The following is a 15948-nucleotide window of genomic DNA, read 5'->3' on the forward strand; positions in this document are numbered from 1 at the left end:
AACAATATATGACACTGTATTTCTATATAACTATGTGTTATGTAATCACTTCTTTCTTTACTTGTATATGTATATTATTTGTATGTATTTTCATGCTACCCCTTGAGGGCCCTTGATTGGAAAATAAAATGTTCTATACTAGCTCTCTCTCTCTCTCTCTCTCTCTCTCTCTCTCTCTCACAAAAGTTAAACTTTAAAAATTCTCAAATTTGATAAAGTGTCAAATATTGGAAAATTCTATCAAACCTATGTTTGGGGTTGACTTCGTAAGTGCCGAAATGTCCAGGTGCCGATTTGAGTTGTACCCAATTAACTAGTCCCCTAATCTGGTTATCTTATCAAGACATACCAAATGTTCCATGCATAGACGATTCTTCTCACAGTTTAATCGACTGGGAAACTTGATGAAAATGTGTGAAGAAGTGAACTCCAACCTTGCAAAAGATATCTTAAACAATGTGGATAGCTTTTTGTTCGACTGTGACGGTAAAGATGCCGAGTATCTGTTGATTATAACCCCCGCCCCCTTAATCCGAGATTCCTCTGACTTTTATACTGTGACATGTGCGGTGGCTGTACCAGTTTATATTTAAGCTTGGGTAGGAGTCAGGGGAATCTCGGATTACGCGCCCCATGTTGTATTTTAGTCAACTGTTGGTTGACATATACATCTAGTTGTTGTTTTTATCAGAGATATCTGCAGATAGAGAGCTTGATTTTTTGTACGGTGTTATAGATGGTCTTGTGTGGCAGAGAAAGCCCCGAGTGGATGGGGTTGCTGGGTGGTGACAGCAAATGGAATAAGAACTTTCATACCAGTTGATATCTAACTTGTTGGTATTGTTCAAAATGAAATCTCAAATCAATTAAAAGTTGTGGCAGGTACTGGTGGATAGGTAGCTCAGTTGGTAAATTAACAGGTCCAGTCCAAGGACTCTGCAGAGGATCCAGACATTTTACAACACCTGTCTCAATCGCAACATCCGATGGCCTGAAAAGATCACAAATGAAGAACTATGGAAGAGAGTAGGGTAGGAACCATTAGACATGCAAATTGGACAGAGGAAGTGGAGCTGGATGGAGTCAAGTCAACTCGTACCCTGACCGACTCGTACCCAGGTCAACTCGTACCTAAAAAGTAAAAGTCAACTCATACACAAGAATCTGGTTACGAGTTGACTTTTCCTCTTCAGTTGATGACAACTCGTACCTAAACGATATATCATTTATATGCGCATACATATATTGCATTATGGGCAGATTCTTGGCTACGAGATGACTTTTGCCTTATGGGTACGAGTTGACCTATGGGGTACGAGTTGACCTGGGTACGAGTCGGTCAGGGTACGAGTTGACTAGAAATCGAGCTGGATTGGACACACCCTAAGGAAGCTACCTTCCAGCACCACACGTCAGGCCCTGACCTGGAACCTGCAGGGCAAAAGAAAGAGGGAACGTCCAGAAACACCTGGAGGCATGACTCGGAGGCAGAATTAAAGGCGCAGGACATGACTTGGCATGACGCAACAAAAGCAGCCCAGAATCGTGTTTGTTGGAGAACTGTCGTTGATGGCTTATGTTCCTCACGGAACGACAGGCCTAAGTAAGTAAATAAGTAAGTCCAAAGACTATTTCTACCTATGTAGCTATCAATAGCTACCTAGGTATTTAAACCTACTTAAAGTGGCTACTTCAACCTACTTTTACCTGCTTTTAAAAATATGAATAAATGATAATCAAGGCGCATCTTTTAAACAGGTTAGTTGTTTTATGTGTCATGTTGTGCATGACAAAATTTAGAGTGTAAATTTGAATACTTTACGAGGGTGGTGAATGTAGAGGAAATGCATGAAAAATCACCCTAAAAACCTTTAATGTAAAAATGCATGAAGGTAAATTTTAAAATTAATACAGATTTGTAAGACATTCTAGACTTCTTATCACGTAGCTTTGATCCCAAGCTCCTAGAAAATGGAACTGGGTGTAGTTATTGATGCAAATTTGAAAGGTTAGAAAGTAATGATTTTTTCCTTAATATTTTTGTGGTATTCATCGTCAGTGTAAGTGAATCAAGAAATTTGGTAATCGCCATATTGCGCTGTTCATGCGTTTGGCCACAAAATGCAAGTAAAAGGAAAAAGTAGGTAAAAATAGCTACCTGGAGTAGGTTTAAATACCTAGGTAGTTAAAAGTAGCTTCGTAGGCAGAAAAAATATTTGGACTGGACCTGATTAATGCGATCACCTGACTAGCTAGAGATTCAGGGGAGATTAGGTTAAATCCCAAACTGGTATTGTATTTTCTCCCTTTCTCTGTCAGTTGGTGCCAATAGACCAGCCCCTTGAACTGACAGTGAAAATGCCTGCCCAGGGATAAAGATCTAATGGGATGATTGTGTGACTCTGTGTGCAAAAATCTTTAAAGAGGGAGGAATATGGTGGTCGGTGGAGTTTGATCACCAATGACGAGCTAGCTCAGTTAGCAGAGCACCTGTCTAGAGTTTCAGGGAGCATGGGTTTGATTACTGTCCTGGTCCATTCCTCATTACAAACCTGGAGTTTTCATTCATACCTCATCAGCAGGATTCATCTTGGCGAGCTCAGCTTGGCAAAATTTTATCATAACAAGCGGCTGGAGCTCAATGAGAATTTCCAATTTTTATTGATTTTTTTTAATTGCATGGCCTTAACTAAAGTGCAAGACTGAAATACCCGAGATATGTATATTATTTAAATTGAAATATACGTTACCTTTTCTTTGTGAGAACTTTGTTTCACTTAAAATTAGTGAGGCTGCCTTAACACAGAAATAAGGTTGAACGGTTCTCGCAATAAATTTTTGTGTATTCATATATGTACATTTAAAATGAACAACTTGAACATTTGCAAAAATTATGTCTCATTGTTAAATCTGACAAGACAATTTAAGACCATGAAAATAAAGTCTAATGTGTAAGTGTTTTTATAAAAAGTGAAATTTTAATAAATCAATTTTTCTCACAGGAGTTTTATGGAATGCCAATGACGTCATTCCTGGAAGCTTAGAAACTATCAAAGGACTGAAGGCCTTGGTGAGACATTTAGCACATCTTCAAAAAAATTTAAGGGCTTTCATACCTATAAATCATTGTATTTATTGTTGATTTTGAGCTCAAACTCTTAGTTATGTCATGAAATATAACAAGGTGGTACATTGTATCAATCCTTTGTGTTTAATGGTGTAATTTTTATAAGTATAAGATATGTTTATTTATGCCCGTCATTATACTGGATGTATTATGTTTTGATGCTGTCTGTCCAAGGTCATGTTTCCTGATTTTTTTCCGTAACAGATGCATGTACAGTGTGAAATTTGGTCACAAATTCTCCTTCAAGAAGCATAAAAGTGAGTTTGCATTTCAGGTGAATTAGTGCACTGTGACCTACTTTAGAGCTAAAAGTAGGTCAAATAGTTTTCTGGACTTTTTTCTGTTTTGGATACAGTTATTGCCCTGAAATTGAGTCACAAGCTTCTACTTGGAGGAATACAAGTTTAGTTTGCATTTCAGCTGGATTTGTGCACTGTGACCTACTTTAGGCTAAAAGTAGGTCAAATAGTTTTCCAGAATTGTTTTTGTTATGGAAACAGCTATCCCCCTGAAATGTAGTCACAACCTTCCTCTTAGAGAAATACAGATTCAAATTGCATCTCAGCTTAATTGGTGCACTGTGACCTACTTAAGGGCTAAAAGTAGGTCAAATAGTTTCCTGGACTTTTTCTCATGGATGCAGACATTGCATTGAAATTTTGTCATCACTATCAGACAGGTGTATGATGTACTGTTTGCGATACTCTTGTTAAATCAAATTATATCATACTGTGAACTTGTTTGATGATGTTGGTTTTCTTTGTCTTATCTCTTGAAAAGTTTATCTTTAACATGGTCCATGCACGCGCTTTATTATATGTATACATCGGTGGTTTACTCTGCATGTAGGGGAAGAAGATTTTCTATGTAACCAACAACAGCACAAAGAGCAGGGCTGAATATGCCCAGAAATGTATAAAGCTCGGATTTCCAGCTACTGAGGTAAGTAGATGTGATACAGGATGAGTGGGATAGCTCAAGGAAGCATGATTTTAAGTGAAGTATTATTATCTCAAAGTTAAACATTTTCTTCATTTTTTTTTTAAATATAAATTTTGTGAACTCTTTCTATCCATCTATCCTTGAACCAAGGCTGGGTATGAAATATTTGTTGATCACTGATTCTCTTCCAACTAGATTGGGGACCATTTTTGGATTTTGATTAGAATAAGATTTGTGCATGCATAAATGGTTTGAATAATCACATTCATTTTGCAGATTGAATGATAATTTTATATGAACACTCTGGCATTTTCATCATTATAAATACTCATTACCGGTACCTCAACCATGTCAATAATAGTTCCAAAATGTTTGTGATTAGCATGCAAAGTTGTGGGATTGAAAGCAGGTATCTATGATTCCGTTAAGTGTACCATGTTAATTCGGAACCATGTTTAATGTTGCGCAATACTGCATGCATGAAACTTTTCACCTCAAATTATTTACACCAAGGGAAATAGAAAAACAATTTTAAATTCATCCAAACTGCATAAATTTTACTATTTCAAAAGGAAATAGTAAATTTAGATTCACCTAGTTTTAAATTCATCCAGATAGGATGATTGCAATATGGGTGAAAATAAAACTGAAGCAAAAATGTTTCCATACATATTATATATACAACAGTGTTTTTCATTATTCTAGGATGAAATTGTGTGTACAAGTTACATATCAGCTCTCTACCTACACAACATGAACTTCAAAGGAAAGATATATGTTATGGGAAATCCTAGCATGGGAGCTGAACTCGACAGATTCGGACTCAAGCATACTGGAATTGGCGTGAGTGTTTAACTCGCTCTGATTGTAAATACAGTATTATAACCCAAAAGTTGTCTATAGATGATAAGTAACTTCCAATTATATTACTGTACATTTCATTGAGTACTACTTTGTGACAGCGAATGTTACATTACGTAGATGAGAATACTTGTATATATCTACATGTAAGTGGTAAGTTGTGTTGTATATACTGCAATTTGAAAACCAATTCTTAATCAAGAGATCCCTGCCTGTTGTAAAATCATGAGAATTTACAGTCACAAATCACTCACTCTTGCATAGGTCATTGATGTAAAAGCATTTTACTATGATTAGGTCACAAATTTGAAATTCTTGTGAATTTATGTCAAATATGGCAACCATGATGAAAAATTTCTGTGAAATCTGAAATACTATGTGATACAAGTAACATTTTACTGCACCTAGGATGTGGCAAGCTTTTTATATTTTGAATATTGTTTATATGTTTATGTAAAAAAAAAATTCTTGCTGTAAAATTCTTTTTTAATCTTTCTCCATAAGCCAGACCCCCCAGATGAGGATCAGGGAGCCCTTCAAGCTGTGCCTGGTTTAAACCTTGATCCAGAGGTCTGTATCAGCATTTATATACAACAGTGCAAATGTAAACACCGAACTCCTTATGCCTTAATGTGTCACCTTCATAGCAAATCAGACTTAACAAATTTCTTTATCCATTTTCTGTTTGTTTTTTTGACTGTTTATTTCCATCGTAACTCCACTAAAGTGCTGGGTGTTTTATTCCTCTGTCACAGTGTTTCTTTCTTATTCATTGACTCGATGTTACAAATATCAAATCAACGTAGAAAAAAAATGAAAGAAAAGTTCATAAGAGTTACTTACCTTTATTGAGAAGACATGCAGTGTACCATGTTTAAATCATGGCCATCACCTTAATTATTACACTGTCAGTCGGATGAAAACATATGAACTTTCCATGTTCATCAAGATTACCTTATTGCAATGAATAATAGATAAACTAGATTACGCTGTTTTCAAGTATTTATCATAATAATAATAATTGTGTTTGATAATTTGGTCAAAGATGAGAACTAATTATATATTTTTAAGTAATATCTTGTTGTGCATTTACATGATAAATGTTTATCTATTTAATGCGTCTCATGGAGAATTTTTTTCATTGGTTGAAACTCATGACTTCTTGTTGAAAATAAGAGATTATTAAGCAGTAGCAGATGCCTTTTGTTTGTACATATAATTTTTTAATTCATATCATCCTGTGGGTTTGAATTGTTCAGACATTTATTCTTCGCCATCATTCTTCACCACAGAAGCTCTGACATTATATAACTTACATGTATCTACATCAAGCCAAAAGCATATGTAATTATCTGTGTCATGAATGGAGGTGTAGGTGGATTGATTATATTCACATATAAACTCGCACTTAAAACAATCCACACTGTGGTTTTTTTTTTATGAACACATAGTAGGTTACATTTCTACATGCAATAACTCATCACAATGAGAATGTCGTAATTTCTATTTCAGATAAATTGTGTCCTGGTAGGATTTGACAAATACATATCCTACCCCAAAATAATGAAGGCTGCATCTTATGCCAGACAGGAGGGCGCCCTCTTCCTGGCAACCAACGAGGACACTCATCTCCCGATGGACGTTCCCTATGTTGTACCAGGTCAGGGCTTACTGCAGACCAGTAAACAGCTTCAATACTCCATTACAACACAAACGTTGGGGGGAATGTCACGCGTTTGGTCCCACTTAGTTTAATACCAATTCATTCCTAGTATTTTGTGGAAATTCAATAAGATTTTAGGCCCCTGAAATAGAAGATTCAGGGGCATATAGCTTTTGGTTTGTCTGTCTGTCTGTTCACACCTTAATCTTGGCCATAACATTTGAGAAGATGGTTATAGGGCCTTCATATTTCACACATTATTTCTTATGACAAGACCTTTCTTTTAGTACTGAAAGTTTAGACCTTGAGACCTTAATCTTGGTGTTTCACCTACCTTTGAAAAACTTTAACCTTGGCCATAACTTTTGAATGGTGGATGTTAGAGCTTTCATATTTCCTATCTGCATTCTTTATGACAAGACCTTTGTTTGGTACCAAAATTTTATGTCTCATGACCTTAACCTTGGAGTCTGGCTATCGGGGGGCATTAATCATAAACACTTCTTGTTTGTAAATGCATCTATTTTGGCATTTTGATGTCTTGATTTCCTGTTGTATTATATAGGTACAGGCAGCATTGTGGCGTCCGTGAAGGTGCCAGCCAGGAAAGAACCCATTGTGATGGGAAAGCCAGAAATCAATATGTTCAAATGTCTACAGGAAGCACACAATCTAGATCCCTCTAGGTGTATGATGGTGGGCGATAGGTAAGGATATCATTCAGTTCTATGATGGAAGGGAAGTTTGGGGAAGGTGGGTGTTAGGATGCAGATTTAAATCCTTTAGGGGTATGGGATAAGTTTGGAGCGTGTAATGGTATGGGATAAGTTTGGAGCGTGTAATGGTATGGGATAAGTTTGGAACATGTAATAAGTTTGAGAGTGTAATGGTATGGGATAAGTTTGGAACATGTAATAAGTTTGAGAGTGTAATGGTATGGGATTAGTTTGGAACATGTAATGGTATGGGATAAGTTTGGAGCGTGTAATGGCATAGGATTAGTTTGGAGCATGTAATGGTATGGGATAAGTTTGGAGCGTGTAATGGTATGGGATAGGTTTGGAGTGTGTAATGGTATGGGATAAGTTTGGAGAATGTAATGGTATGAGATAAGTTTGGAGCGTGTAATGTTATGGGATAAGTTTAGAGCGTGTAATGGCATGGGATAAGTTTGGAGCTTGTAATGGCATATGGGATAAGTTTGGAGCGTGTAATGGCATGGGATAAGTTTCGAGCATGTAATGGTATGGGATAAGTTTAGAGAGTGTAATGATATGATATCAATCGGATCATGCTTGACATTTTCCATAAGCGGAAAGAAGACTCGGATGTGGATCGGTGCAAAGATTGCATCAAATTGATGCATTTCTTCATCAGAAGCGCACATGTGGATGAAGTTAAAAGGCTAGAAATGATTCCCTATATAATGTCTTGTTTAGATTTTCACCACAGATTCAGTTTTGGTTTCATTAATTCACTCTAATACATAACCATACCACTGGAAATTGATAGTGGTAGAATACCTTAGATATGTATGATATCTTAGATGCAGTTCAAAGCTCACATTTCATATTGTAACGTACTACTGTATGGGTATGGGATAAGTTTGGAGAGTGTAATTCATTTCTTATTTCATGCATGTGTGTTTGATATCAGGTGCAATACAGACATTTCAATGGCTACAAACTGTGGGATGAAGTCCCTCCTGGTCCTGAGCGGCGTGTCGACGTTATCAGATGTAGAGGAGTACAAGGCATCAGGTGACCTGGTCCAAAGTACCTATGTACCAACGTACTACACTAGCAAACTAGGCCAGCTGGGCAAGCTCCTTGGATTCAGTATATCATAAAGATTTTAGATTAGTTTATTTTTAGAAATAGAAGTTTACCTTTGTAATGGACTGTTGATCTCTCCTTTTTTAAACAACTTTATCAATGAATGACTGTAATGTTTAATATACAGATTGATTGACATTCAACTTACGGAAAGATAATGGAATAATTGAACCTGTCTGTAATGTCTCCATAATTCACATCTTCAGAGACAGTGTTTGAAATTGTGTGAAATTTTATATTAATTTTAAAAAAAATAAGGAAGATGTGAATATAACTTTGGTAGATAATTTGTTATCTTTGCAGTAGTTTACATGTACTTTCTTGTGTTCATAGAGGATGTGAAATTGTGGGTGTGTCCATATCACAAATAAAAACAACAACTAGAATTCATTGAAGATTAGTGATTTTGTGGTACATTGTACATGTATCATGCTGCCTTAATCATGATAGTGTTCATCTCTGTTAAAACCATGTTATTTCAGTCTCGAACTAGTGATATTGAATTTATGCAGTTTCATTGTTTAAAATAATTAATGATTTTGTACCTATAGTTCACAGGAAGTTACTGAAATTCTGGTTTTTCTCTGTGATGATTGTTAACTGCACAAGAAATCAAGATTGTAAAATTGTCTTTCTTGTAACTTTACTGTTACTCTATGTCAGTTTAGAGCTCCTTAGAACACATGCTTCATTTTTATTACGACATGCTGACTTAAAATAAAGCATATCATTGTCTTAGATACATTTACATGTATAAGAATTATGTATGATAAAAGCCTTTCTGGAGCCGGTAAACCTCTAAATTTTATACCTTAAAAGAAAGAATAAAAATTATTTCACGAGTAGGGGGGGGGGGGGGGGGGGGGGGGGGGGTGTCATAGTGGAAGTTGACTTCACAATTGTCTAAAATTCTTGGCAAGCCAAATTTAAAAAAAAAAACCCAAAAAAACAATCAAAATGTTCCTTTGCCCAAACTTCATAATTATGAATTGGAGTGGGTGGGTTAGTCCTTCATAAGTTAACATATGAGTTCCACTCATCAGTGCAGTCTTACCATTTGATGTTATTATAAAAAAAAAAAAAAAAGAGGGGGAGGGCAGTCAGCGAATAAATATTTTGCATGTAAAAATAAGTTGTTAGAGGGGGTCACCCCTTCCATTTTGGTTATACATACCTGCCTTGCTTTAAGAAATAATGATCGCTTTTTCGTGTATGTTGCAGGACAACCTCCTTGGTCTCAAAATGTTGTTTTGAAATATAAAAGCCGAGGCTTTATATTTCAAACAACATTTTGAGACCAAGGAGGTTATCCAGCAACATACACGAATACAAGAACATTATTTCTATTCTATTACGGCTCAGATATATTCAGCCAATCATTTTCCTATATATCTACGAATAAGGTCACTGTGATGTCATGGCAGTTTCCGAAACGGCCTACATTGTTTTTTGCTGACGAAAAAGATGAGATGGTTTGGGGTATTCTAAATCTCTTTTAAAAAAAATATTTAGTTTGATGTTAACATATCAATTGCTTTGAATACAGTTTTAAAAAACTTGTCTGCACCCCATGTTAACATGTCATTATGTATCGCTCTCGGAATGCAGACGATTGGTTTATACTGAATGACAAATGTTCTTCATTCGTTTATGAATTTGTTTTACTGCATATATTGATTGATTTTTATGATTTTAAAATTGAATCATCAGTCTTCGACTTTATTGTTGCATTAGCAAAACTCAAAGTGCAAGCGAGATGTGTATCAATTTTCTTGTACATGTAATCAGTTTTAAAATACGTATGAAGGTATATCGTAGAATAATGACCGCGGCATTCCTTTGATCATTGCAATAACCGTGGTAGAATTGGTTTTTAATACCAAGATCTTGTTGATATATAAATTTCAACACCTCCAGTGTTACCAGGCCTGGTTTGAAAATAAAAGGTGAAGATAACGAACAGTGATCAATCTCATAACTTCTATAAGCAATGCAAAATAGAGAGTTGAGCAAACATGGACCCCTGGATATACCAGAGGTGGGATCAGGTGCCTAGAAGGAGTAAGCATCCCCTGTTGACCGGTCACACCCGCCGTGAGCCTTATATCTTGATCAGGTAAACGGAGTTATCCATAGTCAAAATCAGTGTGCCAAGAACGGCCTAACAATCAGTATGAAACAAGTCAGACAGCATATGACCCAATGATAGGTTGTATTGGCAAACTAGATTGTTATAACGACCATAGAATTTGCGAAATGCCGACTTTAAACGAGACTGTTGAAACCCCTGCATCATCAACTTGTGTGTCAGTAGCCTGCCTCGATTTAAAAACTTATCATATGCAGAGCAAGCTCTTGCCTATAGAGTAAGTTGACAGATATAAACACCATATGCAGGTGATAATGGAATATTGCTACATAAATATGGGTAGTTGACGATGGAGAAGCTGAAATCATCCCGTTTATCATAAAGTTGAGTTGTTAGTTTGCCGTTAATATCTATTTCCAATAAAATATCTAAGTATTAGGCAGAAGTGGATGACTCTGGAGTTTTTTTTATTTCGAGTTCACAGGGATATATCGAATTGACATGAATAAAAGTTATTATTGTTAATAGATAAAATATCGATATATCTAAATGTTGCATTGAAGGCCACAGCAAGAATTTTTTTTCTTCTCATGTAGAAGTTTTTGAATAAATCCTGCTTCATATGGATATAAAAACAGGCCAGCTAACAAAGGAGCACAATTCATGCCCATGGGAATTCCAAAATACTGACGAACGCTTGCTCAGTAGCGATCGTTTTTCAGACTGGACCATTAATGAATGTGTATCCATTTTGCTGATTATTAGGTGGAGTCATGTATTGGTATTTATCATATACTTGGAAATGATTATTCAGATTCTGCACTGCATGATACGGGTGACGTCACATTAGCCGATACCAACGACTGATTCGAAAAACGGAAAATCACATATCAGATCGTCGTGTAAAAATGCATATCAAGTCGGAAATTACGTATTCGCTCATAATACTTTTTTTTTTATCATAATGTTTTTAACCATGGTAAATCGATGTTTTCACTGTAGTAAATCAATGTATGAGAGTTTTTACCAAAGTTAATTATAATTGATATATCAAAAGTTTTTACATGCACAATAGTTAATCAATGTATCAGAGATTTACCATAACTTCAATGTACCAAAGTGTTTACTACAGTAAATCATTGTATCAAGGCTTTTACCACAGAAAAGTAATGTATCAAATATTCCGTGATCTGTCTTTAAAATGCAAAAAACGTAACCCGCATGGGATAACAAGAATATTATTTCATAAAATCAGTTTTCAGACTCCGTATCAAATTTCCAAAAAAACAAAACAAAAACAAAAACCCATCAAAAATCAGAATCCTTTTCGTACGAAATATTTAAGCATGAAAAAGTGCCTTCGGCCCTCGGGCTAATATGGGACCACTCGGCTGATATGACATACGATATGGATTTTAGATCGTAATATTCTAGATATAACATATCTGGCTGAATACCGGCACAAGTCCACGTCATGATAAATGTACATTTACATGCACTATCAGAGTTGTCAAAGTAAGGAAGTGCTGTATCAGAAACCTTACTTTATCAGAGACATATGTATTTTTTCAGCAATGAAATATCTGACAGTTTTCTGTTCTGTACATTGTTCATAGCTTGCATTGTCTATCAAGTTGAAAATCATACTAATGTCTCAATACAGTAACACAAGTGTGTTTGTCAAACTTCGGATTCCAGTTGTGTGGGCCGACGTTCGAATTTTAGTAAATAATTCTGAATTATCTCGTGTGATGTTTCTTCACAGTTTCTTAGTTTTGAGTACTTGCCTAGTTGCGCAAAAAATGTATTTGTAGGATTGACAACTGAGGCAAGCATGGCATCAACTACGTCAGTATTTGACGTGTGGCGGGAAAGATCTTCAAGCACGCGCAGAACAATATTTTCTTGATTTTCTGCAGGGAAGTGATTTAGAAGTGTTATACCATGTATGTTTTCAGATTGTGCAAAGGTATGGTAGAGTCTTTCCCAGATTTTTGATACTGAATATTGTAAAGAACTGATTATCTGGACAAGGGTCTCGGATGCTGAAATGTCGTCTGAAAGATTAACACGTGGGTAAATCGAGGTTAAATGATCTCTCTTGACTTGTACGAGATGCTCTTCCATAATTTCAATAACTGTTTCACTGGGACAGTCATGTGTTCCGCTGAAGAATCTGAACAAATTTGTCCAAGTCTGCAACGACAAAAGAACAATTCTCTGGACGTCTTCATTTGTCAGTGTTGAGACATGTTTAAGGAGGACGGATATTAAGACACTATCTTCGGCTTTTATGAAAATATTCAGGAACCGTTTTGTGAGATGAGCAGGCGGAGGGAAATGTTGAATGATATGCCAAGTAACAGCACTGTTTCCATGTGTGTTGTATGCAGCCGTTAATAGATCCTCTAAAGTTTCGTCAGCAATTGTTGGCCGCAGTTCGTGGATCAAATGCAGGAAAATGGCTGGTGTTGAATCCATGGCGTGATGCAAATATTTTTCAATCTCAGCCTTGGGTATTTTGTTATACAACCTGAGTAGAATTTGAACTATTTCGGAGTTGCGAGTTCCAATTGAGGAAATCAGAAGATGCGATTTTTGTTGCGAAATCAACGCTTTCTTTGGTCTTATGACGCGCAAGATTTGGACTACCATTGCAGAATTCTTTGTTTGGATAGACTGAAGGAGCAGATCAAATGCCTGGTGTCTCTCAACAAGTCTTTTGTTTTTTAAAGGCGCACACACCGATAGGAAAATTGTCATATCATTTAAATCCATCGCTTCTTTAACAATTTGAACTGTGTCTTTCTTTGATAATTTAAACCGCGGGTACAGATGTTTACAGACGACATCAACAACGCCCCGATGACGAGCTCTCAAAGATTCAGACATGAGTTTGTATTTATAGTGCTTTGGGAAAAGAGCACATGGTCTAATGGCGGACATGACTTCTTTAATGACAGGGACATTTCTGGTTTTGATGGTTTCCAGATACAGATCCATTTTTTCATTGTTCAGAATAGGTTCATGGTTGTCTAAGATGTTTTGAACCGACATGGCAATTTCTGGAAAGCTGCCCCGGCTGATGGCTCGCATGAGTTGGTCGTAGGGGGTAAGCAATAAATTTGATATCAGTTCCGCAGTCTGATCGTCTTCTTCGCTTTCACTGGATTCGCTGATGACACCTTCTCTGTTGTGGAATGAACGTCGAAGATCTGCACAAAGATATATACATATCCTTTCACAATACTGCATCGCATCTTTGTGAATACTACCGCATTTTAACCATTGGACGGGCATTAACAGAGAAATGCCGAATCATATCATTATTATGTTTGCACATACAACCTGTAATTATGTCTAATGCTGCCTGTGGCATTTCATACCAATGGTTAGGCCGCTACATACTGATTTAGACTATTACTATTATTTAGACGGATTACTCCGTTTACTTGATGAAGATGGAGAGCTTACGTTGGGTGTGTCCGGTCGACAGGGAATGCTAACTCTGATCTCACCTCTGGTGTTTCCAGGGGTCCGTGTTTGCACTATTCTCAATTTTGTATTCTTTATAGGATTTTTGAAAATGTTCACTGTTTGTTATTTTCACAGGTCCCATTTTATTAACACATTTTGAGAAAATTGTAGGATTAGCTCTTTGTACTATGAAAACTTGCTGAGTTCATCTCTCTTTGGTTTTAGTATGTGCATGCATAGAAATGAAACAATATGGTGATTAAGATATTTGATTAAGAACAAGCATTGTGTACAGTGAACACTGCAACTGTAAAGCGAATAATTTAGCATTCATTTAGTATTACTGGGGCGGTACTGGTGGTCGTGGGTTGCAGCCCGGCTAGTTCCTTGACCGCGTCAGACCCTGGACATAAAATATAGGTACCGGGTAATACTAATAACTGCTCCTTCGCCAAACGCTCAGTATTTAGCAGTGAAAGTCGCGGATCAAACGCTCAGTATTTAGCAGTGAAAGTCGCGGATCAAACGCTCAGTATTTAGCAGTGAAAGTCGCGGATCTGTCGGAAGTTCTGTGTGGTAGCTAGGTTGGTTGTACATAATTTAACGTCCCGCTCGAGAATCTTTCACTCATATGGAGACGTCACCATTGCCGGTGAAGGGCAGCAAAATTTAGGCCTATGCTCGGCACGTACGGCCTATGAGTAGGGAGGGATCTTTATCGTGCCACACCTGCTGTGACACGGGACCTCGGTTTTTGCGGGCTAGGTGTTGGTAAGACAAAGCCATTGACCGCCATGCCTATGTTCAGATTTTTGTCCCTTTACATATAGCTGGGAACGTCTTGGTAGGAGTGAAAAATTCTCGCAGAAACTTACAAGAAGCTTACAGATTACTACTTATGTTTTCATCGCCTAAAGACTGCGGAAACAAATCATCACTTATTACGATTCGCAAGGAAATATTCAGAGAATAAGGAATAGTTTACAGGTCTCTAAAGGGCATCTAATCTGATATTATGAAGTTGAACTATTGCACTTCGAGTCAGTATACGCTATCGACTAGCTATAGGGAAGAAAATAAGCGCATATAATAATACTGATTTATTGTGAGATAATCTTCTATTCCTCGGTCTTGACAGTACGCGTAAATTTCTTCGCTTCCACAGAGCATGCGGAGGCTGAAGACTGCTGTTAAAATGTTCCAAGTTTTATTTTGTGTTACCAGTAACTATGAATAATTGCACATGTGTCTAACCAAAATTATAAGTTTGCATTCCTTTGATAAATTTGCTTTCTGAATTTATTAAAAAGTAGATTATATTAAAAGAGAGATTAAAGAGAAATTGTCCTGGCCTTACTGACTCTCAGTTCCTCCAGCTCGCAGACTGACGAGCGGCGCCTGTTCTGAAGAAGTTCGACAGTGGATGTTCTTCTCTTCGTCAAAGTGAAACGGCGCTTGGCTATGATGCTCATTTCGAGAAGTCGAGGTGGATTCTTCATAAAGAAATGAACCAGTTTCAATGCTCAACAAAACACGAGAGTAAACGGGGGAAAATCTCCTATAAATTTCAGTCCTTCATCAAATTTTGTATTATCGATTTTCATATTCATACATTCAAAATTATTGCAAACAGACGTAACTTTAATTTGATGCGAAAATTCGCTTCAATGACGCCACAGTTAAAAGTGTATAATATCGATTGTAACGACATCAAATATGTCAATTTATTGTTTAAAATTGTTTTTGTTTTCAAAATATTTTCAAAACATTTTTTTTTTTTACACCGTATAGCTGCTTACCCTAATATTTCACAACACCACGAATCTCCCGAGGTGTACTTAGGACAGAGTGATTGATCTGCTCACAACTACTGTTCTAACAAAAAAAAAACCGCCCAGATGACACGTACAATGCAAAGTTTATTAAATCGATCCTTTTATCAATTTGTAATTTG

At 36.6% G+C, this 15948-nt stretch overlaps 2 protein-coding genes across 3 annotated transcripts; one reads left to right on the forward strand and one right to left on the reverse strand.

The window, feature by feature from the left end:
- Nucleotides 1-319: 319 nt before the first annotated feature.
- Nucleotides 320-10138, forward strand: LOC125675996 (glycerol-3-phosphate phosphatase-like). 2 transcript variants are annotated; one of them, XM_048913867.2, is made up of 10 exons: nucleotides 385-486; nucleotides 737-833; nucleotides 921-1603; nucleotides 3003-3070; nucleotides 3977-4069; nucleotides 4775-4912; nucleotides 5435-5500; nucleotides 6443-6590; nucleotides 7159-7300; nucleotides 8250-9150. In XM_048913867.2, exons 3-10 carry the CDS (start codon nucleotides 1519-1521, stop codon nucleotides 8440-8442), a joined length of 933 nt encoding a protein of 310 aa, XP_048769824.2. In that variant the 5' UTR covers nucleotides 385-486; nucleotides 737-833; nucleotides 921-1518; the 3' UTR covers nucleotides 8443-9150. The 2 variants fall into 2 exon arrangements, with proteins under 2 accessions (XP_048769822.1, XP_048769824.2); XM_048913865.2 differs by lacking the exons at nucleotides 737-833; nucleotides 921-1603 and having other exon boundaries at nucleotides 320-486; nucleotides 8250-10138.
- Nucleotides 10139-11739: 1601 nt separating this feature from the next.
- Nucleotides 11740-15922, reverse strand: LOC125675644 (uncharacterized). Its single transcript, XM_048913418.2, has 3 exons — nucleotides 15794-15922; nucleotides 15352-15487; nucleotides 11740-13732 (listed from the first exon to the last, which is right to left on the reverse strand). Exons 2-3 carry the CDS (start codon nucleotides 15464-15466, stop codon nucleotides 12198-12200), a joined length of 1650 nt encoding a protein of 549 aa, XP_048769375.2. The 5' UTR covers nucleotides 15467-15487; nucleotides 15794-15922; the 3' UTR covers nucleotides 11740-12197.
- Nucleotides 15923-15948: the final 26 nt, after the last annotated feature.

This window comes from Ostrea edulis, chromosome 3 (assembly GCF_947568905.1).
Source record: "Ostrea edulis chromosome 3, xbOstEdul1.1, whole genome shotgun sequence".
NCBI classification, from domain to species: Eukaryota; Metazoa; Mollusca; class Bivalvia; order Ostreida; family Ostreidae; genus Ostrea; species Ostrea edulis.

Excerpts from the sequence above, each read along its gene's own strand:
- LOC125675996 (XM_048913865.2), top strand. The coding sequence starts at position 360 with ATGCATAGACGATTCTTCTCACAGTTTAATCGACTGGGAAACTTGATG. Across the intron at positions 487-3,002 it reads CTTTTTGTTCGACTGTGACG|GAGTTTTATGGAATGCCAAT; the intron begins GTAAAGATGCCG and ends TTTTTCTCACAG. Across the intron at positions 6,591-7,158 it reads CGTTCCCTATGTTGTACCAG|GTACAGGCAGCATTGTGGCG; the intron begins GTCAGGGCTTAC and ends TGTATTATATAG.
- LOC125675644 (XM_048913418.2), bottom strand. The coding sequence starts at position 15,466 with ATGAGCATCATAGCCAAGCGCCGTTTCACTTTGACGAAGAGAAGAACA. Across the intron at positions 13,733-15,351 it reads GCTGGAGGAACTGAGAGTCA|ATCTTCGACGTTCATTCCAC; the intron begins GTAAGGCCAGGA and ends ATCTTTGTGCAG.